General features: G+C 33.3%; 1 protein-coding gene and 1 non-coding gene across 6 annotated transcripts in view; one reads left to right on the top strand and one right to left on the bottom strand.

The window, feature by feature from the left end:
- Nucleotides 1-269: 269 nt before the first annotated feature.
- DYNC1I2 (dynein cytoplasmic 1 intermediate chain 2) overlaps nt 270-24,355 on the bottom strand; it is a 49,866-nt gene continuing 25,780 nt past the window's right edge. For 3 of the 5 annotated variants that reach the window (XM_025039331.1, XM_015596676.2, XM_006921187.3), the window contains 11 exons: nt 16,296-16,391; nt 15,920-16,082; nt 15,723-15,822; nt 15,142-15,267; nt 14,103-14,249; nt 13,627-13,740; nt 13,192-13,325; nt 12,166-12,310; nt 4,359-4,499; nt 2,447-2,572; nt 274-911 (listed from right to left, as the gene is read on the bottom strand). In XM_025039331.1, the coding sequence (XP_024895099.1) occupies nt 798-911; nt 2,447-2,572; nt 4,359-4,499; nt 12,166-12,310; nt 13,192-13,325; nt 13,627-13,740; nt 14,103-14,249; nt 15,142-15,267; nt 15,723-15,822; nt 15,920-16,082; nt 16,296-16,391 (1,406 nt within the window). In that variant the 3' untranslated portion in view covers nt 274-797. Of the gene's footprint in view, nt 912-2,446; nt 2,573-4,358; nt 4,500-12,165; nt 12,311-13,191; nt 13,326-13,626; nt 13,741-14,102; nt 14,250-15,141; nt 15,268-15,722; nt 15,823-15,919; nt 16,083-16,295; nt 16,392-24,355 lie in introns of all 5 variants that reach the window. The other 2 variants (XM_015596678.2, XM_015596677.2) reach the window with 1 other exon arrangement.
- LOC112470648 lies at nt 20,931-21,049 on the top strand. The gene has a single exon (XR_003043035.1). It is a non-coding gene; the product is annotated as a 5S ribosomal RNA (ribosomal RNA).

The raw sequence follows: 24,355 nt of genomic DNA, 5'->3' as shown, positions 1-24,355 counted from the left end.
AGCTTTCTGTTTATTCTTTAAATTTAACATAAACAGAAAGTAAAGGGAGTAAAGCCAAAGTTAACAGGAGAAATTTTTTCACTGACATTATCTAAACATCAGTTCATAATGCATTGGGAGAGCTATAGCATACTGTATGGTATATTTAAGGCACAAAGCTTTATGAGATTTGAAGCGGCTGCTTATAACAGGAACTTAAAGATATGAAAAAAAGACACTTTAAAAGAGACAATTAAAATTACAAAGAGTAAATCGAAATGAAAATTTGAAAAGTTAAATCATATTTGTTTTTATTTATATACAGCTATCACATGAATTATAAAGAAGAAAAAAGATATTAGAACATAACTTGGATAGATGTATGCATGCTATGGCTAAGAATGAACAATGTTCCCACATATTAAGTTAGAACTTTATCAGTATAACAGGGAATTATGATTACTTAAAAATATGCAGAAGTTATTTAATTTGTGCTTTAGAAATAACTGTATATAGTGTTATAAGTTGAAAATAATTCAAAATAATAACTAATACCAAATATACACCTGTGTATAAGAATTCAAAAGAGGCTGCATTCAGTAAAGTCGATAAGCTGTATTAAAAATGACATAAATCCAAAACAGGATGCATGTTATATAAAAAGGGACATTGTAAGAATTGCTTGCTGCATTAAATCCATGGTTTAATCCACCAAAGTTCCTTTTAATTATCATTTAGACAGAAGCATGCAAATAGTCTCAGGATCTACTTAAAGTCTTCCCCAAATCCACTAAGGCTACATATCCCATTTTCAGGAGCTACGCAGGTATTCGGGTAGCAGCCTCCTCCTCTGCATCAGCTCGATTTGCATTAATTTCTGCAAGTGTTCGGCCGAACCGTGCCCATTCATCATTTCGGGGGACAGCAATTTGCTGTTAAAAGAAAGACAACGTTTTATGTGTACTGAAATAAAGGATCATCTTACCTACTATTATTGTTTGTTTTCAAATAATTTTTCTATTAAAAAGTAATAATTGACCTGAATGGCCTTTCTATGATTACAGGGACTACAGCAATGATTTATAACATCTCAAAACGAAAGACGGTGTTTGGGAAATGTGTTGTGACAGCCTTAGAAATGATGTTGCTATTATCACCATCAGTGCAAGAGAAAACAACAATGATGTTCTGTAACTATAACTCCTACACACTATCTCGTGAATTTTGCTGGTGGGAAGGAATACCTTAAAATTTGTTATTTCTTGCATCATTTCTAGTATGAAATGGTTTGGAAAGCACGGTTCAAAAACTTGGTTCCTTATAAGTATTTTTGTTTGGAGCTTAAGATACTCTTTCTTGATATCTTAATCCCTTCATCAGAAGGTGTGCTACTTCTTTCCAACAATAAAAAAGGAAAAGAAGCTTGTGATGTTTCTGCCTCACTGAAGCAGTCCAACTGCCAAAATTTTTAACAGTTGTTATAATAATATTGGAGAATGTGATATTGCAATACCATGGCACAGACCATTCATTGTGGCAAACAGATGTGCCTGGTTCTATATCTACCATATTAGATTAGATTGGACAGTGATATATCCATCTCAAAAGGGTAGCTACCATCCACATGTGATTATGTACATTTAAATTACTTAAAATTAAAAATTTTTAATTCAGTTCTTTGGTTGTACTAGCCACATTTTAAATGTTCAATAGCCTTATGCAGCTTCTGGCTACCAATACTAGACAATTCCACCTATGAAGATGGTTCAATTGGTTGTTCTAAATGAATTAATCTCTCTACCTTCTAATCTAATTGCTAGAGGCTCTGGAGGTGATCAGAGAAGATAGGAATCATAAGGCATAGTAGAAGAAGGAGTGACCAAGGTGCTAGCCAGGACTCAAAAAAGGAAATCACTCCTGGGCATTGTGTACACCAACCCGAGCACTAAAGATGTGAGAACTGCAACTCATCCTGTTGGATTCAATGATAATGGCTTTGCAAAAAGGGTCAAGAGACAAGATTCACATTTCACAATGTCATCACAGGTAACTCTCAAAAAATATTACTTTTGATTTCTATCAACTGGCCCAAACAAACTATGAATACAGAAAGATAAAGTCTTATCTCAGTATCAATTCTATAAAGCCCTGAAGTCCAACTATAACTCCAAATTTCTTCTTTTGCCTAAAGAATTTCTAATTTCCAGCAATGAATGCTTCAAGAAACAAAGTACTTCCAACACGTATTACCCTCAAAATCTGTTGTATGGGAACACAGGACATACAGTTAGAAAGAAATTAATCTCAAGAGTCATTCCTGTGGTGGAAAGTAAATTTTATCTTTACAACCATACAGTTTATAAAATCCATGAACTTCAAACACTAGCTTTAGCCATGAAGATACTGTTACTTCAGTGCTGTGAAAACTAAATAGATGTGTCAAAATTATAGGCAGTGAGCCCCATACCTCTCCCACATCATATATAACAATCTGTCCTTCAGAATCACCCACGGCAATCTCTCTTCCAGAATGGGTCCATCTTACACGATTAAGAGCAGGATTACCCTCCACGGAAATGCTGGCAGTTGGCACCTGAAGTCATTTAAAATATAGTACAGTGTTAAAAGTCTCATCAAGATTTCTATAAACATGTAAAACAGGAATTCTTTCTTCCAATCTGGCTACATTTTTAAAGACAAAGATGAAAACAGAGAAAGAATTTTCCCAACTTTCTTGTTCAGTGAGACATTATGAATGACATTATAGTCAATCCTTGAAAACGGTTTGGGAAAATAAGTCCTTATATAAGAAATTCTCACATGACTAGATATATCATTCTGAAAGATCTTCTCTTTAATAAAGCATTCTTTGTTGCTGTTTTAACTTCTTTAAGAAGTCAAGCTGTTTGAAAACAGATGGCCAAAACCCCATTTTAAAGAACCATTTCAAAAGCCCTCATAAACAGATTATGGTTCAATTTTAGAGGACGGGAATTACTTTTGTAGCTTGCATCCCTGTCAGCTGAAACCTGTGATTTGATCCACAGTTCCTAGAAACAGTTCATACTGAAGGTATACTATTGGTCTTTCCAAAGCCCCTGTTCTCATGAATTATCTGGAGCAGGGAGAGTGATGGCATCCACACAACGGCCCCAGCCCTATGGAATCTGACCGTACCTTTCCTATGCAGAGCAAACATTGCATGTTTGACTCAACCAGAAGCATGATAAAATTTTAATTTGAAATCTGATTAAAAATAATCCTTCTAATTGACTCATCCCTAAATGACTAATTTAACCTCCTAAAATGCTAAAATTGTTATAGAGAAAAATTACAATTTAGATATTGTAATTACAGGAAAGATCCAAATTTGACTGTAACTTGAAATCTCTGACACCAAATCCAAAGTAAGAAAATAAAATCGGCACCATTCAAGATAACTAGGAATGTATAATTAAGCCTAATTATCTAGCTCGGGCTTAATACCTTTTCCTAGCAGTATTTGAATGTTCTTCCTCAAACTACTAAACTGGTAGTTCATAGTGTTAAAATTCTTACATTTTCAATATGTAACTTCCTTGCCCTGTATAACCATTTTACTTCAAGGTATTTGGACAGATGCCACTAGAAATATGAAGAGACGTGGGAAAGAGAGAGCTGTGGGGGAACCCATTTTTTTTTTCTCAACAACTACTACTGATAGAACTGCTAACGTTACTTCTTACCACCATGTAGCAATATAGAATTCTAAGAACATTTTAAGCCTAGGTTGGTAAAAATACACATAGCTAAAAATAAATAATAGCTACGGTTAAAATTTCATTGCTAATAAGTGATTTTAGTATAGCAATTGAGAAATTTAATGGTTTCTATATTCATGTAATAGTAACAGTAACAGTGTTTTCACTCCTTTGTGGAACGAGTCATCAAAATACATTTTTCTTTCATTCAAATGAGTCAGGCTAAGACTAATGTTTATGGATGATACGCAATTCTATCAATGCTAAGGGATAATTTAGAAAGTCAGAATTAAGGTTAACATACTCCAGTAGTCTGAAACTCTCTGCTTTCTAGCCAATGAATGAAAAATATTCCAGTTGTCTTATGAATGAGATTTTGCCACGACATGAGAGACATGATAGTGCTTTTCAGAAGTAAAAGGAAATGCCCCAGTGCTCTTGGCAACATTATTTTTCCCTTCAGTTCTGCACAGCATGCTGTTTGTTATTTAGGGTACAAAGCTTATTTGGTTTCTTTGTGATGATGCTACAATCACAGAGCCCTTTTACATTCCTTGGGATAAAAAGAATTTCACAAATTATTCAATAAATCTCCAATTTTCTATTTTTCAGTGCAATTTTTGTTATTTTGCTGCTCACCTCCGTGTCGTTATTGAGATTCCACAAATCTAGCCTCCCCATGCCATCCACACAGGCAAAGAGGGCTGGGTGGGTGGGTGACCACATAACATCATAAACGTAGTCTGAATTATCTTCAAATGAGTATAAAGGCTTGTTATTCTGAAAGAGAAAAGTTGATTCTTAGCACAGTCAAAATATGACATATATTCAATAGGTATGATAACATTTTATAATATTTAACTCAGCCTACAAAAAGTTCCTATAATTTGTTTCACTACAGAATTATCTGGTTATGAATTAAGACCTGATTGTCAGATTGCATTTTCTTTTTAACTTATAGACACCATACTGTTTTAAAAAAGGAATAGAATGTGCTTTCAAAACATTTGTCAGTGAGAAGATTCTGGGAAAAGGATAGCAATAGCAACTATACTTTTTGAATCTCCTCTAAATCTCTCCATAAAGCCAGACAAAGCAACAAGGATAGCAAAACCAAAAGTTCACAGACAACATCTACAACATCAGGAGACAAAGCTCTAGTAAGCAAGTAAAATCTAAAATCTCTGACAACTACAAGACCTGCACAGAATGAGCATCTGTGAGGGAAGATGTGTGGGATGTCATGAAGACAAAACAGAAGAGCCTTATGGTTGACAGCAGATGCTCGGTGGACAGCATGGAGGCCAGTCTGAGAAGAGCAACAGAAACCGAGAGTTTGACATAATTCCATTTGTAAATAAATGTGAGTAGACACCAATGTCATATACGTAAGGTCTAACAGTGCAGTCTGAGACCTATAAACTCAAAATTAACAAACCAAAGCTCTCTTTCAAGATAAGTCTCACCAAAGAGAAACTGCTGAGAGTAGAAACCAAGTTTTGAAATACGGTACACAAGGACAAAGGAAAGACAAGGTTCAGATATAAGTGGTGAAGAGGAACAGAAAAGGCACAGCTCAAAGTACAACACAGATAAAGATATACATCCACTTTGAAAAAAAAAAACGCAGAAGAGAGAGCTTTAACCTAGACTATGAAACCAGAAAAGGTATCATTGCCTATTCCCTCCCTCCTAAAAGCAGAGAAAAACTTAGCTAGTAGACATTAACCAACAAAAAATTTAGCTAGTAGACATTAACCAACAAAAAAGGAATTTAGTCAAATCCCACACAGTTATTATGGCAGATCTTCAATGAGCGTGTCAGACAATTAAATGGGAAAAGAATAGTCTTTTCAACGAATGATATTGGGACAACTGGATAGGTGCACACAAACACCATACACAGAAATTAACTAAAAATGTGTCATAGATACAAATATAAGAGGTAAAACTATAACACTCTTAGGAGAAAGCATAAATGTTAATCGTGACCCTGGACTCAGCAACAGTTTTAGATAGGAAACCAAAAGCGCAAGCGACAAAAGAAAAAGATAAATTGGGCTACATCAAAATTAAATACTCCTGTGCTTCAAACAATACCTGCAAGAAAGTGAAAAGACAACTTATGCAATGGGAGAAAATATTTGAAAATCATGTATCTGACAAGTGACTTGTATCTAGAACTCTTACAACTCATAAACAAAAAGGCAAGTAACTTGATTAAAAATTGAGCAAAAGATTTGAAAAATTTCTCTAAAGAAAATCTGCGAATAACAAATAAGCACTTAAAGAGATGCTCAACATCATTATCATCAGGAAAATGCAAATCGAAACCACAATGAGATAATGAGTTCACACCACTAGAATGGCTATAATAAAAAGAACAGACAATCACAAGTGTTGGTGGTGAGGATGTGAGAAATCAGAACCCTTAATATAAATGGGTGTAGCTGCTCTGAAAAAGTTAGGCAGTTCCTCAAAATGCTAATTAGAGTTAATACATGACCCAACAATTCTTCTTTTAGGTATAAAACCAAGAGAAATGGAACATGTACACAAAAAAACTTACATGTGAGTGTTCATAGCAGCATTATTCATAATAACCCCAAAGTGGATACGACCCAAATGCTCATCAACTAATGCATGGATAAACAAAAAGTGGCATATCCATACAATGAGATAGTATTCGACCATAAAAGGAATGAAGTATAGACATGTGCTACAACATGGATGAACCTTGAAAATATTAAACAAAGTGAAAGAAGCCAGTCACATACTGCATGATTTCATGAAAGGTCCATGAACTATCCATAATAGCGAGTTCCAAAAAAATAGAAAGTAGATTAGTGGTGTCTAAGAGCTGGGGAGAGGAAATGAGGAGTGACTACTAATGGGTACAGGGTTTCTTTCTGAAATTTGAAAATGTTCTAAAATTAGATAATGCACACCTCTGTGAATATACTAAGAACCACTGAATTAAACACTTTGAAAGGGTGAATTTTATGGTATATGAATTGTATCTCAAAGCGCTATTATTTAAAAAAGGAAAGGAGAGAAAAAGTGGATTTTTAAAGAAGTGATAGACAAAGATTAACAAAGGTATCCTATAATGGCAGGCCCATTTTAAAAATAAAAATATAATAAATGGTAACATATACCCAAATTTTAAAAATGTGATTATAGACTTTTTGTAATTTTTTCAATTTAAAAAAGTCATCCAAGGATTAACAATTTCCCCCGCAAAGAGAAAGAAAGTACACACTTAATACCAAATATTGTTTTGTAATATATTTCTATATATGACAATGCAAATTAAATCCCAAATGTATCATTTAAAATACTTTTAATTGTAATATATTTTTTGCTAACTTGAAGGGAACTTTTGCCTAAGTGGTGAGAAGCAGAGAAAAGTTCAAGGGGGCACAAGACCTAGACCCTTGTGTCTCAGGGCTACCAATAACTAGTTTAAAGGCTTTGGAAAGCCACTTTATCAATCTAGGCTCCTATTTCCCTATTTATAAAACAAAGGTTTTCTATCTGTGGTTCTAAACCTTGACTGTACATTATAATCCCCTAACTCTGAGAATTTTAAAAAATGTTGTTGCTGGGCCACCCCTTTACATATTCTGATTTAATTAGGTTGGGGTGCTAGGTGAGCATTAAAAGTTTTAAAAATTGCCCAGGTGATTCTAATGCAACCAAAATTGACAACCACTGAGCTAGATAATGTCTAAAGGTCACTGCAGCTCTAAAATGCTTACAAAGAAAAGGTCTGCAAACATTTGCCAAAAGAATGAATCAAAACAATGTGCTTCTTTGAATGACAGCATCTGAATAAGCGAAAAGGTAGCTCATTCTGGTACAGTGGTGACAATAAACAGTATGGTCAAGGGACAAGCCATATTCTTTTGAGTTTTTTACAGTTATGCATTGGGTTGAAAAATGTCCTCCTCCCAAATTCATGTCCACCCAGAACCTATAAATATGACGATATTTGGAATCAGGGTCTTTGCAGCTATAATCAAGTTAAGTTGAGGTTATACTGCCTTAGAGTAGGCGCTAAATCTAGCATGACTGTCTTAAAAGAAGTGAAAAATTTGGACAGAGACAAACAGGGAGAAGACCATGTGATAACAGAGGCAGAGACCAGAGTGATGCAGCTGCAAGCCAAGAAGCATCAAGATTGCTGGCAACCATCAGAAACTAGGAAGGAGGCATGGAACAGAAGAACGGATTCTCCCTCAGAACCTTGATTTTGAATATCTAGCCAGAACCATGAGACAATAAATTTCTGTTATTTTAAAGCTACCTAGTTTGTTATAGCATCCCTAGGAAACTAATATACAGAAATTCTTTATTTTTCTGGGGTAACTGGAGAGTTCTAGATTGATAACCAAAGAGTCTTTATAGTAAATACATGAGCAAAGTGCTCTCCAGAAAACTGGCAAATATGTCCTCACCTGGATCAGAACAGAGATAGATCCTCTGTGAAAAGAAATGATTCTGAGGTCAGAAATACCTTCTTTATAACCTGACTGAAGATACCACTTTTTTGAGAAGGAATGTGTCTATTAAAAACAATGGAAATACAAAGAAGCAGTCTTACAAGAAAAATGAAGGCAGTATCCAATTCAGGCATTGTCCAGGAGAGAGTGTCAGCCAATGGATTCTGAGAATTACCACCCATGGCAAGGCTATCTCTATGTAAGGATGAATGAATCAGGCTGTCTTTGCTTGATGCCATTAAACATTCAAATTAGAAAACTTCTTTTGTTCCAATTCCTTGCTCACCAAGCAATCTTCTGATTATAATTTGGCTTCCCATGTGGGTTGTCTACAGAGAAACAATGAGCTGGTCAGGCCAGCATGAGCATCTAGGCATTCTGGCAATTGTTTCTCATTATAAATTAATAAATTGACCTCCAATGTATCGGTGTCTAAGGAGCCTGTTAGCTCCAGTCAGCACTCTCTAGCTAATCAACTCTAATAGACTGAGAAAACTGAGTTTCAAAATGTGCAAAGAACAGGCTGGACAATGGCCAGCAGCAAGTTACTATGGTAAATGCCACCATGGAAGACTGGGTCCTGATGGTCAGTAGGCTTCCCCTAGAAACACCCCAACCTCAAAGCATTTTTTCATTTTAACTTATATGTGCACAGTTGCTATTGCCAAATATTAGTAATATCTCTTTAACCTTGTTTTTATGCTGATATCTCTGAGAGTTAAATAGGTAATCTGTTAAAATAAAGGGGATTTAAGACATCCAGAGATTATAAAAAAACTTTAAGGTGTGTATGGACAACAAAAGTCTGAAAACTACTAAGAATTTACCACACTAACAAACTTAATTTTGTCACTTAATGGTAAATATGGTTCTGATAAGCATTGTTCTCAGGCTAGAATACATTAAAAACATTTGTTCCCCAAATAAATAATTCTTATATTTTAAGAGTAACCTGTAGCAAGGATGGTTAAATGTAGTGGAACATTAATCTAATTTACCAGGTCTAAACCTCTTAATTTAACAGGTCAAACTCTCATGGAATCCTCAGGTTACCTTCAAGCAGCTTTTATTCCTCACATATTCTTCCTACCATTTTTCAAGCCTGCCAAAATGCTTTCTGGTGTGAATTTTCAAATTTGGTATTTTGAAAAGGTAACTGTGTCCTCAAAATATATTAGAAGCAATGTCTTGGTTGGTTTAAACTTCACCAAAATGTGGAAAATCATCTATCTCTTTTTTTTTTTACTAAAAATAACTGAGTTCAAAAAAGTAATGAAAACAATTTGATGACCCAGAACTCTGTCACTGCATTGTAAATTCCTAACTAGGCAAAATTTAGAAGCTGACTACAGAAGTAGATTTCTTTAAACTAAACGTGAAGAAGTGCCAAATTGAGATTTCTGAGGAATTTTCAGAGGACTTAAAGAAAGGGAGAAAAAGAAAAACTCTTTTTTTTTTTTTGCTACTGGGGCAGAGCCAGATCTTAAAAAGGGCAATATCTAATGATTTATTCTTTCAGTTTACCGGAGCTCAATTCCCAGAGTCAGAAAACACTTAAAAAGTAGACGTAGAGAAGAAAAACATTTAAAGTCTGTTAAATTCATGAATGTAAAGATACTGGTTTAAAAATCTCCAAGTGGAATTGGAACAATGTTTTTAAAAAGAGATTATTTAAAAACCTTGCCTATTATTTATTACCATGTGTCAGAGAGAACAGAAGCTCTATTAAGTTGTTTGGTGGGGTAGAAAATACCAGCAACATAATTAATCATTAAGTATAAATCTAAGATCAAAACAATGACACTGGGAGCCATGATATTGCCAAATGAAAAATATTTACTCAGCAGATTGTTGCTGTTCTCTCCTTCGTACAGTAGAACTCGTGGTGCAGAAAAGTTAGAATAAAAGGTAATTCTTCTGATATAGCTTTAGAGGGCCCTTGGGCATGTATAAAAATCACCCTGCTCTATGCTGGCTCATCCTTTGGCCACTAACATTTGAGAAGTACATATGTGTAAGGAGGAGGGGAGAGGCACATACCATGGCTGAATGAATAAATGAGTCTTTTACATGAAGCTCAGAGAAGGAATGCCTCGCCCAATTAGCAAAGAAAGAGATATGCCTGCCTGTCATTCTATTCGAAGACAGTCTATATTGAAATATAGTAAAATACAATAACAAAAAATATCAACCACCAATCAACCTACTGTGTAGTACCACAAAAGAAGCATCAATTATATCTTTCATAGATATGTTTTGTTCTTGTTTAAGCAAGACAAACTCTTCATTTTCCAGTCCTGTTAGTAACGTGTATAAGGATAGAAGCCTCAAATTTAAAGCTAAAAGAAGGCTAGTAAACTGAAGCCCTGAGATCTATAAATAGATCAAGATTCTTTCCGATTAGGAAGCTGGCGAAAAACCCAACAAAGATGTAATGTCTCCTGTGTCTATATAAAGGACAATTATGGTGAAAGCACACCCAGAATGCTGGTCACTTACACTGCTGCCTGTAGCCAATAGAGAAACAGTTGGCTTCATCTTTCCAATTCTGCCTCTTTGGTTTAACTGGCTAGATTATGTAATTCTTTGCTTATGGTTGTGGGAAATGATCTTCCTTTTTTCCACTGTATAAATCTCATTAAAAGAACAAAAATTCAAGAACAACCCAAGAAAGGAAATAGATCATCGACTAAATGAATTCAAGCTCTGTCTGATTCCCATGAAGGGGAAAAGGAGGACCTGAACATCAAGTACATATTACATGTTAGATACTGTGTTAAGCCCTCTTCTACATGTTTCCTTCATTAGACTTAAGGTAAGTGCCATTTCTCTACCTGCTGATGCCAAACTGAATATGCTTAATTTTAAAAGGCAAGCTTTTAGAGGTTAAGTTTTCTAACTTCATATTAGATTGAAAGAAAGGACAAGAGTGAATAGTCAGTTCATCCCAAATTTCTGAAGACAGTATTTGGCAAATAAATATGAATTTACTGTAATAGCAAAGAACATTTCTTAAGACCACTAGGTTTTCTCCAAAAACAAAACGAAACAAAACAAAAAAACCCAAAACTGAAGAAACAAATAGGTCTCTAAACTTTGTCTCATGATGAATTATTCAAAAGGTCAACATTTAGAATAAGGGATGTGGAAAATTGAAAAACTATAGCTTAAAATTTAACTTAATGTAAACAGAATCTGATATTCTGAGGATGCAGCTTTGCCAGCAATAATGTAATACTGCAGAAAAGCTAGATGGCAAAGTCAAGGCACTTTAATTTTAAAATGGGGTCAAATGAAACTACCAGGCCTATCATAGGAAGTAACATCCCATACCTGGATTTGCCTTAAGACTTTCAATGAGGTAGGGCAGTGTCACATTTATTTAGAATTGCTGGAGAATCAGGAAGCACTTTATAACATAACTGGGTTTTTTGAATAACTGAAGCTTATTAAAATAAAACTATTTAAATTATTTATCGTGGAAAACAAAAATATATATGCATCTATCTTTTTATACAATACTTTCTTATCATAGTAGCCTTATCATATAGGACTTATTGTGTAGCCTTATCATATAGGACTTATTGTGTATCAGTTTTTATCTGTTTTTTCTCCATTTTCCAACAGCTCTGTGAGCCACTGTAGTTCTGAACAAACCTTTAAAAGCTCTCTAAAAAGAAAATGTATGGCTTTTGTGCTGGGCTGTATGACAGCTATGTGAGTTGCTTTGTGAGATACTTGGGTTTTTTCCCCCAACCCAATTCAGAGTAGACAGTTTTGTACAACATGTAGTAGCTGACTCAGGTTCTGTGTAACTTATCAGGTTTATCTATCAGTTAATCATTCTATGCTATGAGAAAGGTTACATCTCTCCTATGTTGTATTAGACCACCATCTTGTGTTAGAAACCTGAGCAAATGAGCAGACATGTTTTTAGATACCTTAGTTGTCCAAAGTTTTACTGTCCAGTCAAATGATGAAGTGACAAAAAGATGTGAGAAGTCTACTGCTCCAACGGCTGCATGACAATGGATGCCAGTGATTGGTCCTTGGTGTCCCTCAAACATCTCACTGATTCCAGCTTTGCTATTTCATAAAGGTGAAAATGTTAGGGAAATCTTTTGTAAGTTGACCACTTATAAATAAATACATTATATTATGGGCTTACATATTAGACTTTAACGTAAGTTCAACAAACAACTCTGGGCTCATAATACAGCATTACTCTATCCAGTATTGAGTATTACTCTATCCAGATTTGATAACACTACTAAAGTAATAAGTACATTTCTGAATCATAAACATCATGCTGTTGATGAAGAACTCAAAAGGTCCAATATCTGAGGTAGTAGAATAGAGACAAAGGGACACTACGTGTAGAAAAGAGAATCCAGGCTACTTTTATATCAAAAGTTTTGAAGTGAAGGTGATCTGTATCTGAGATGAAAACTGGACACTCGATTTTTTTTTAAGGAAGCAATTGATAAGGTACAGCTAGACAATTTCGAAACAGATTGAACAACAGGAGAAATACTACCCAATTTAAAATGTGTGTGTGACATTACTGTACAATTATCAGAAGAATGGAACTAGAGCTCAAAGTCCAAATAAAATGGGAAAATGACTGACAATCTTATTTACAATTTTAAAGGTCAGTATATGGCATGTGCATATTGTTTTTATAATTGCTGAATGTTATTTCCTATCACTAACTTCTGTGAGCACATGCACACATACAAAACCACAACACACTAAGATCCTCAAAATCCAGAACACATCATTATCCAAAATAACCTTTTATTTTTAAAAAGTAGTTGTTTTAATTTTATATATCTGACCTCGAAAAATTTGTCAAAAATAAACAAGTGGCTCTAGGACAGATTTCTACTTAAGCAAGGGACAATTTGTTTCAATGAGATTACTCAAGGGATAATTTTAAATAATCGTAAATTCCAGTTTAGATTTACCTGCCATGGCGACATGCTGTGTACACAGAACCTTCTTCACTCCCAACAACAAAGTTGTTGACATCTCCAACAGGGAAGGACATAGATGTCACAGCTACTGCCTTTGACTGTTTATGAACCAATTCCATGCTATCCTACATAGAAAAAATTAAGGAAATTATATTGTAAACTTGCAATTTCTAATTTTTAAGTAAAATTTCTAGTTTTAATTGGTTTGTAAACAATGCTTTTATTATACTACTTACATAAAATGACTTTGATTAAATAAAGCAGGTTTGAAAGTAACATACACAAAAAACTGTAACACATTTAGGTTGACACACCATTACCAAATTATTATAAAACATTTATGAAAAACATAAGCTGAGATTTATATAGACTTGAAAAATAACAAGATTTGCCTCAAAATTTCAGAATTTGCCAAGTTGAACCTACCTGTGGATGGGAAAGCATGTCCAGACTCCATGAACAAATTTTTCCATCAGTAGAGATGCTAATCAGATTATGAGCATTTTGCGTTCCAACAACATTTACACAATATACAGGATGCTGAAGAAAGAGATATTAAAAAAGTTTTCTGGGATTATCTTACTAAAATAATAATAATAATAATAATTTTTACTGCATAATCATAGGTATTCTGTTTCACATCAAAACAGTCTCATATCTTTAGGGCATTTTTAATGTAAGGTGTGATGCTATTCTGTTGATTAACAATGGTTGTCTCAGAAGAGAAATGAGTTTCTAATAAAACAGATTTCCAAAAATACAGAAAAAAGGCCTTTGTTCTGGGTTTCTAAATGAGAAATTCACATCAAAGGAAACACATTCTGAGACTACTCTGGTGGACACTAGTGAGTATTTAATGGCAAAGAGCACAGAACTCTAAAGGAAATAACCTTTGTACTTACTGTGTGTGCAGCAGCTGACAGTGGAGTTCTTTGCACTGGAGTTCTTTTATTGCTACGGTTATCCCACAGCACAATTTGGCCTGAGTATGTACCACCGACAACCAAATTTGGATGAAATTTTGCAAATGTAGCAGACATCACAGCTGACTGCAAGTAAGTAAAATTTTTATATTCAAGGTTCAAATGGAAGAAGACTGACAAGTTATAAAAATAAATCTATGTCCAAAACATTTTCTCCTTTATAAGGTATTGGAGGTTATAAAAACAAGTAAATAAATTCACTTAAATTTTTCATTTTGTTTCAGAATATAAAAACTTGTCTTCAGACTAGTTTTTGCTTCAAAGTCAAATAGAAAGATTATTTACATAAATATTTAAGCAATTAATCAAAGAAAGCAAAAAATTATTTCATTTGATTATGGTATTAAATCAAAACATAACTGGCTCTGTATTAGCCTCTGACAGTAATCCAACAAAAGTATATGTTAGTTTTGATTCAGTTAAGTGTTTTTTCAGAATTATGATTTAATTAAAAGATTATAACTTATGCAACCAAAAAAAGCTTGCAAATTCTAACTTTCCACTAAATCCATTTTGTAACTCTGCATCTGTTTCCTACTTCAAACATATGTTTCTACTTAAAACTATCTAATTCCAACTCCTCAGGCCATGTATAAATAATTCAGTGGGCCAACAGTCTAATTGTACATTCAGCAAATAAGTTCCTGAGAAACTCCCTGTAGAAAAGACATTCTATAAAAGATTTTACACACTCAATCAAAATAACAGAAAATCACAACTGCAAAGGACTGTAGGTGTGATTAAACATTACAAGAGATGTCAGAAAAACTACAAAAGGAAGATCATGTTGAACTGAGAAGTCCTCAGTTTTCTGTTAACATCTGTTTGCAAATATGGGGTGGTTTAGTAAAGGCCAACTGAATAAAATCATTATGTTGACAAAAAAGAAAAAGGTACTTGTCTAAGTTCATTGATGAATTCTTAAACTTAAGGAAGACTGTTAAAAAGGCCACCTTACCTGGCAGTGAAACACATACTCCGGGGTAGTTTTTTTATATTTCATATTCCATACAAGGGCCACACCATCAGGCTCATGAGGAGCATCTTCATTGTTATTATATGAAGCCACGAGTAACTCTGGATACTGCTCGCAAAAATCAAGTGGAAAAAAATGCTATGATTATAAGAATTGTTTTACATTCCTAGTTACTTAGTTGTCTTTATTAAATTACTCTGAAAATACAAATACCTAAGAACTTCACCAAAAAAGATATCTCTAGAATTATGATCACTGGGACATTAGTACAACTTTAAATTAGTATAGTTAAGTTAAAATATGTGTTGGAATTTTACCCAAAGAATTTGGTGAGCAATTGAAATAAGTAAAACTGGGCTGTGGCATAAATAAAATCTTGAGTTTTAAATATAATAATGCTTCTAATTCTCTCTCCCATAGTACATAAGAAAAAAGAATGTAATAGAAACATCATCCATCATTATTTTAAATTATATATTTTGATTTAATTATAGTTTCCATAATTAAAATAAAACTACTTAATTCAAAAATGAGTTACTAGCAACCAGTTTGTTATAATTTACCTGAGATGACCAATCCAAACAACTAACAACCCGATGCTTTGACCAACGTTCATCAAAAAATTGTCGATTTAATGACAGTTTAGCACCTGCTTGAATCTCTCTACAGAAAAAAACCAAACCCAAAAAAAGATGGTGTTAAACTTCTTACTCTTAAATTTAACATTGCTGAAGCCATAATTTTAGCAATTAAGCATTACCCTTCTTTGTCTTCCAAATCTCTCCCACTGTAGTCAAAGAAGATGTTTATCTGCTCAGAAAGAGCCCTTTCTACAATTCGTGTAGAATGGTCAAAGAAACTTAAAAATTCTTCAGAGTGCAAGATTTGTTGCTTTTCTTCTTCAGTCAGCTCATGAGGGGGAGCTGGAAAACAAATGTTTTTCTGAAGTCTGATTTATGTCAATCAAATTAGGTCAACTCACTATTACGATCTGGATCAATAATGTCACACATTCTTTTTCAACCAGATTCACCTCTTTGATTTACAGCATTTTATTCTACTTTAATACATAAATAATAAAAAGAAATCTTAATAAGAAACAACAAAATTTTTTAAAGTTAAATTCTTTAATATACCTTTACTGTCATTTTCCTCATCTTTCTTTAAAGTCTTCTCTTCTTCAGGTTCAATAGGTGGTTTAGTAGTCACCACATCATCTTCTTCTTCTTCATCTGAAAAAACAGTATCAAAATTATTTTTATGACAATAAGTGATCATTGAAGTAATATTCAGAAGTTATCGCAACTCTTTACATAAAAGCAAAAGTAAAACACTGGTAAGACAGAACAAGTACAAATAATATGAATTTTGTCAACGCAATTTTAAAGAAAGAATTAAGTGGAAGCTCTTGGTTTTTATACAAACCTATGTGGTACCTCATCAACAGTCATACCAAATTCTGTAGCTAAACTGAAATAAGATATATAAGCAACTAGGATGAATTCCTCATGGAATCTCTAAAAGCTTGCAAGCATTTATCATTCCAGACAGAACAAAATGTAACTCCTGCATAGTTTTATGTAGCATGCTGACACATTAATGCTGTAGAATGAAGAAAATCAAATGTCTAAAATAGCCTACAGAGCTGGCTGCTTGTGATCTGAAACCATCAGTGTCTAATGGGTCTTCATATGGCATAAAGACGGCTTACATTAACTCTCAGGTTGCTATCTGAGAGGCAGATTTTAAAGATAATAGCTATAAGACCACATTTTCTATTCTGTCATTTTAAATGCAAGTCTCATTATCTACTGTTATACAATGTGGCAATAAGCACTTAAAAATAATGTTTTCTTAACTTGAATAAAAATATATATTGGGATAATATACAACGTATATAAGACATTTTTATTACTAAATCTCCTCTTATATTCCCAAACCAGAGAATAACTTAAAATAACTTATTTTAAAATGATATAGAACATAAAACTTTGCCTACCTTCTCTTGCAACACATACTGAGGTGGATTTTTATGGAGAAAATGCTTATTTTTATTGCCTAAACAGATGTGCCAATTGTCTATAAGGGAATGGCAGCAGGCATCTACAGCAGAGTGTATCTCAAGTAATGAGAGCCTATTCAATAAGGGAACTTTACTTGTTTTGTTATAGTCATTTCCCTGACCCATGTTCAAAATTACCTAAAACACAAATACATATGACGTACACAAAAGAATGGTCAAGGATGGGAACCAGCTGCCAAGTCATGGTCCCAGCAGCCAAGCCAGCTGACTAGATAGCAACAACCAGATGGCACTGCTGAGATTGTGTCTTTCTGTTACAAGGTGGCAATGGGATGGCATAACATTCTTCCGCTTGACTGCTTCCAATCCTGTCTCTCCCCAATGGCGAGCCTGTGCAATTACCCACACTCCAGGAGGCCTACAGATAAGCCTTTACCCTGCAAACAAAATGCAGCTTGTAGGCCACACCAGCTGCCAAACCACACACATAGTGTTAGGTTTGGAGAGCTATGAAAATCTTTCTAACTCTATAGTATAGGCAATAAAAATATAACTGTACCTGGAGGAAAGAAAGCTTTAAATGACACTGTATAATGCACACAATGATACAACCTCCAACTTAATCAAAATGATAATGACGTATGCCAATCCTACATTACTAGAAATTGAGTGATTTTTACGTTCTGACAAGTTTACAGAACTAGGATAAATGGCACAAATGATTTCAATATATGCTCATACTTTTGAACCAAATGCTGAAGGTTAAAATTTTTCCTTTCAAGGGCCTCAATCAGCCACAAAGGAAAACAGTAATCACTGTCTTTTCAGCCAGCCCAACCGCATTTGTCAGCCCTTTCTCCGTCAATGCAGCCAGAGCAATCAACCTGCCAAACATTCAGAATGGAAAAACAATCTGAAAATACAGGGTATAATGCACCTGCCAGTGAAAATGGCCATTTCAAGAAAAGCTAGTGATCTCAGTGACCCCGCTGAGGAGGCGGTGGTGCAAAGGGGAAAGAACACGTAAAAGAATTCTTAGTGATCGCCACTCTCTTGCACATTGACACTTCCTTACAAAGCATGCCAATTACAGCTTTTGTGCTCCTTAAAAAATGAAAGCTTTTTTTTGGACAAAATAATCACACAGAGAAACAGAAAGACAGTACTCCTTTTTAGATGAATTCTCATATACAACAGATTATTAATCTGAAAACAGTACAACTGGTAACAATTCTATACTCTACTGCTCAAACATTAGAATGAAATTGTACCATAGTCACCTACAGGCATAATAAAATAACTTAATTACATTTAACTTAGAAGTTAACTTTTAGAATAATACGTTATTTACTTCAATTAAAAATTAAATCTTAGAATATATATATTTCCATTTTCTGCTAATATTATCAGTTATGTTAACCAATTTTGTTTACTAGTAGGTTCTGTATGTAAATCCTAAAAGCAAAGACAGGGATTCTGAGTCACTCTGAACAGGTCATTCTTGAGCATTGTGAATTATAAATTACAGCTTCCTACCCACATCGTATTCTCTCCCCTCAACTTTGTTGCATTATACAGCTTCTAAGTATCATTTCCAATGATAGGTGTCAAATTCTTGTCATAATGCATATGGTCAGTACTTTAGTGCTAAGTGACCTCATAATCTACATATTTAACAGAAAAGATCTTGTTTATAGACACTCTTTTCCTTTTGAAGTTTAAAATGTAGATCAAGTATGATAGATGCTGATCTATATTTGCCTAATATATGGCACCTGCCATGCCTATTTGCCTGTATAGGTTGTTTTAATTGTAATTGAATGACGGTTATCAATGATTTAAATATATGGTTTCAGGATTACATTTTAGAACAAATATACATGCCCCCCCCATTCTACATGATTTAAAAACTATGATAGGTATTTAAACACAAGCTTCATAAAAGTGATAAGGCTAAATAAAATTTCAAGGAACATAAAAACAAATAATCTGCTATTCCTAAAAAATGTAAAACATATTTTTATTATAAAACTAATCTTAAACAAGTGCCTGTATATACCAAACATTTGGCAAAAATGCCTCACATCAGTAACATCAGATTACAGAATGTTTCTCTGAAACAAATATACTACTCTTATTAAAAATGAACACAATAGCTACTAAAAAACAATTAACACAACTGAAAATATAGTATTACAATTCTAAAGATCTTCTAAGCTAGTCTCTATTACATGATAAACTATAGTATATTTAAAACTGAAAAAGACTGCAACAGAGCAGGAAGACTGAAAAATGAGACTGCTATGTCATATCAATTTATTGATGAATATTCATTGCAATATGCTAAGTGGTTAACTCCATGCTTTCTCTGACAGGGAATCTAAGGTTATAAACTGAGCAGTAAAGAATGCATAAAAGTAGCAGTTACTTTTAAAATGAAAACTCTCTTGTCAATGAATGCTAAGATTAGGTTTAATGAACCATCGAATTTTTACTCTGAGTTAACATCAAAATTGTGATGTATTTTGGTGAGATGGAAAGAAAAACTGTTCTGTAAATTAAGCTGTACCTAGAAATAACACCAAAGAATGAAATTCCGATTGTCAGAATAATCTGTTACAATGGAGTAGGTTAATCAAAGTTAAATCATCTGTGAAATGGGTGGTTTTTGTTAAACTGAAGGAGTCTTCAGAGCAAGTTTTCTCTGTATGTCATATTACATTTAAGAGACATCTAAGTAAAGAATGAGCCACAAAGTACACTTTGCATTATTTAAAAATATTACAAGTCATTTAACAGGTAATATGCAAGATCCTAGGAAATCCTCACTAAACAGATATATTTAATCTATCACTTAGCATGATTCTCAATAGGAAGTGAAAAATATCCTATCATTAGTGCATTAATTCTATTTAGGAGATATATCTGTTGTCTATAAATTTATTATGTAGTTTCATTATACTGATGCACCTATTTTAAGATAGTTTGATATCCTATGAAAAATTCCTAATTTAAAAAGTAGTCCGATTATGCATGGTACAAAAAGTTGCCACTGAGTTCTAAAAATCAGGAAATTTGTTGCATATAAAAATATGATTTAATTTGCAAAAATTCAACATGAATAACTTCACAAACATTTTTCAAAAAATGAGAATATCAGAAGAAAATGCTTCAATCACTAGTTTAAAAATACAGATTAGATAGGAATGATTTTTCCTTTAGTATTTTCAAAATAACCCTTTCTTTTCTGGATCAACATCATTTTGAATCACTTCATTTCAACAAGGGAAAATATATAGCAGATTTTTTAATCAGAAAATATTTTGAATGTAGATCTAACGTTAATTTAGGGGACTGAGAAAGAATACTTTAATTATACTATTTACTTTAACACAGAATTTATTTCTCTACATGGTCTTTTTATATATTTAAAATTCAGATTTTATTTAGTCTGTATTAGAATCATTTACATAGATCCTGTTATCTGTGATCTCATAAATATTACATTTTTCTAAGGCCATAATTTCTGATATGCTGATTAAAGTCTTTCAATCAAGAACAAATGCTTCAATGTTCAATTATATGTATATTCTCACAGATTCTGAGAGTTAAAACTAATTTATTGAATGTGTTATTTATTTCAGAATTTTTCAAAAATCCATTTACAAGGGTAATATTATTAACCAGAAGGCCCACAAATTTATTCTACTTGGAAAGTGTGGATTCCAGATGTTAAGATCAAGCAATAGTCTACGGCCATGCCACCCTGAACGTGCCTGATCTCATCTGATCTCGGAAGCTAAGCAGGGTCGGGCCTGGTTAGTACTTGGATGGGAGACCACCTAGGAATACCAGGTGCTGTAGTCGTTTAAAAAATAAATAAATAAAAATAAATCAAGCAATAAAAAATTAAGAGCTATTTACTTATAACACTTTCCTACACATTATAAATGCTAACCAATATGCACCTGAATAAAAATACCAATACCAAAAACAATTTAAAAACCCACACAGAAAGTGAAATGGTGTAAGAAAAATTGCACTTCACTGGAAATCAAAAGGCAGGTTCTGGTTGTAACCCTGGTTGTCACCACTGGTTTCAATTAACTTCCCTGGGCCTCAGTTTCCTCAGGAATAAACAAGATTAGATTAAATAACCCTTAGGATTTCTTCCTCTTTTAAAAATCTGTTTCTAAGAATATCAAAAACAAAAAGAAATCCATACTGAGAGGTGGATAAGTAAAAAATAACATCATTTTCAAGAGTTAAAAACTTTTAAAAGGTAAGGGAAGAAAGTAACTTTTCCAGGAGTATATCTGCAGGCACCATGCTCCCGCCATGAGAAGCTTTTCACCTGCCGAGAGTGAAATTGACTGAGGTGGCATGTTCCTAGTCAATTTCATTCACAGTAGGTGCTTTAAGACAGCAAAGAACCTCAGTTCAGAAACAGTACTACCAACTTACAGAGTAAACTTGAAAGCAAGAAGATGGTTAGAATGGGAGAAAAGAAAAACAAGGCAGAATAAAAACTGCCTTTTAAAAGAATAGATTCAGCCATTTAAAAAAATGGAAGATAAGAGTTAAATCTAAGACCAATTTTTATCTTCAATTTGGTAACACATTATTTCTGCACAGATTACACTGCTACCCAAGTTTAATTTACTGTCTGTTGTACTCAAATGGTGATTTCGGCAATTCTGTCTCATGGTGAGTTTTGGAACTCGTTACATAATTCGTAAATGGGAACCAGCCAGGCTAAGTTTGAGAACCACTGTATTAAAGCAATGGATAAATACAAGTACAGTTAAGCACAAAGTGTTTTCATTATAAAACCTTAATTTCAGGGTTTTTTCTTTCCCTCTTTCTAAATCTTCCACAAATTGGGAAAAGAAACTAATGTAACAGCTCTCAACTTGAAAATAACTATAATGATATAGAAATGATCTCATTTGATGGTCCCAAGGTATTTAGATACATTTTTCACTCCCTTTCCCTTATATACCTCAAACTGAAACTAAAAAACAAAAACAAAACAAAGAAAGAATAATCTAATGCCTTCGTATACAGCATACACTCAATAAACTTGTAGAATCAATGAATACTTGTTAGGTTGCAAAAGAATAAACGTGGACCTTTATAAAATTAACATCTATGTCTAATCCACTCAAGAAAAATTTAGACAGTTGTGTTGATGAAGACATACCCATCGGAAACTGTGCTCATTCTTCCTGTCACTTTTACCTTCTATCAGTGAAGAAGATCGAAGCTGTTCACTCATTATTCTTAGATAATCACTATAATACAATATTATCTTGATGCAGATATACCAATAAATAAGTTAAGCAAACCACGCTTTCCTTTAATGGAGTATTTTTCAAACTACAGGTCTAAACCAATAAATTTAGTACATCATGGTCAACATTTATAAAAACGAAATATAGTAAGAGAAGGGAAGTTGCTACTTCATAACATTTTTGTTTCAGTTATACATCTGCATTATGTTTGTACTGGATTATAATATTAATTGAACTTCTTACCATAGGTTACTACAGCGGCAGCGTGATATAGAAAGCACACCTTGGAATCAGTCAGACTTGGTTTAGAATCTTAGCCACTAGTATGTGACCCTTGATAAACTATCTCTTTCACATTCAGGTTCTTCATGTGCAAAGAGAACCAATATTTAACTCTCAGGGTTTTGGTTAGAGAATTAGAGGTAATGTAAAGTGCCTCACATTATACCTGATACATAGTAGGCACTCTTAAAATTTTCAGTCATCAATTTAAACATGAAGTTTGAAGAACTGTTACAAACGAACAGCTAAAATAATTGAAAGATGCTAACAGGTTCAATTTTGTTCAAAGCATTCAGAGGGATACACGAAACACAAAATAACAGATGATGTTTCCATCTACATAGTATGTCATCATGGAATTCAAGAAGACTATATATAAAGGAACATCTATAATGGTTTCATTTATAGATCTCAGAGCAAATAATGATTAGACTATAACATAGTCATTAAAACTAAGAACGAAGACTAATCATACTTTTTATATTATTATTATATTATAGCATCAACATTTGGAAATAACCTATTTTCCTAGTAGTTACTTCCCAAGGAAACACATGAAAATAAACATTCCAAGCAAGCAAAAATGATTCTCGTGAGGAGGTAAAAGCAATTAATTCTTTCACCAAATAGTTAATGAATACTTACTATAGGCCAGGCACTATTCAGACCAGACATTTCAGCAATGAAGAAGAAACAGTCCCTACTCTCAGCGAAAATCTGGCAAAGAAGCTGAAGTATGATGACGCTGGAAGCCTTGCCCCAGATAATTTCAAACTGAAAAGAATACAGTTTATCTTGTGCTTCTGGGTCATCGGCTTATCTAACAAATCATGATTGTTCTAATTTTTTAATTACTTGCAAAATAAAAATGGAAAAAAGAATTTTTTGAAAAATACCAGGCTTATATTATGCAGCTATACATTCAAATTAGTTCAAAGGCAGTAAGTTACATGTTCACGTTTTAAAATTTATATGCATCTCAAAAATAAGCAATTAAAAATGCAAATTTCAAGTAGGATATAAAACCATATGTGTGTACATAAAAACATATATCATAGAAAACTGACTGAAAAGATTAACAATGGCTATTACACAGCGGTACCATAGACATTTCCTCTTTATTTCCTTTCTGCATTTTCTAAATTCTCTATCATATACAACTATTATAATTAGAAAAAATTATTTAAAAAATGGAAGTCTTCACTTAAACTGACTATAGATATGTTACAATAGATATTACTCAAAATAGCTTGAGAACACTTTACATTTCAAACAACCCAAAATGCATTTCGTAAGTATAATACTAAAACTGAAAATAATTCTCCAAATTATTAGATACAGAAAAAAAGCCTAATTTATTTTTTAAATGAGTCATTGCACTTCATTTTGGCAATTCTGTTCACTTTCTGAGTTAACATATCTAATAATGTAGCTCCAAAAAGAGAGACATTATAATATATAATACTTGAATATACTAATTAATGAAATAATATTTTCTGGAAATTATGGAATCCTGCAGTATTAGTATTCTCCATAGTGATAGTTCAACACTTTATCTTTTATTTTTTTATGTTGCGTATATCTCAAATAAGTTTAC

Source organism: Pteropus alecto, unplaced genomic scaffold (assembly GCF_000325575.1).
Source record: "Pteropus alecto unplaced genomic scaffold, ASM32557v1 scaffold3, whole genome shotgun sequence".
Lineage (NCBI taxonomy): Eukaryota > Metazoa > Chordata > Mammalia > Chiroptera > Pteropodidae > Pteropus > Pteropus alecto.
This window is presented reverse-complemented; position numbering and strand designations above follow the sequence as displayed.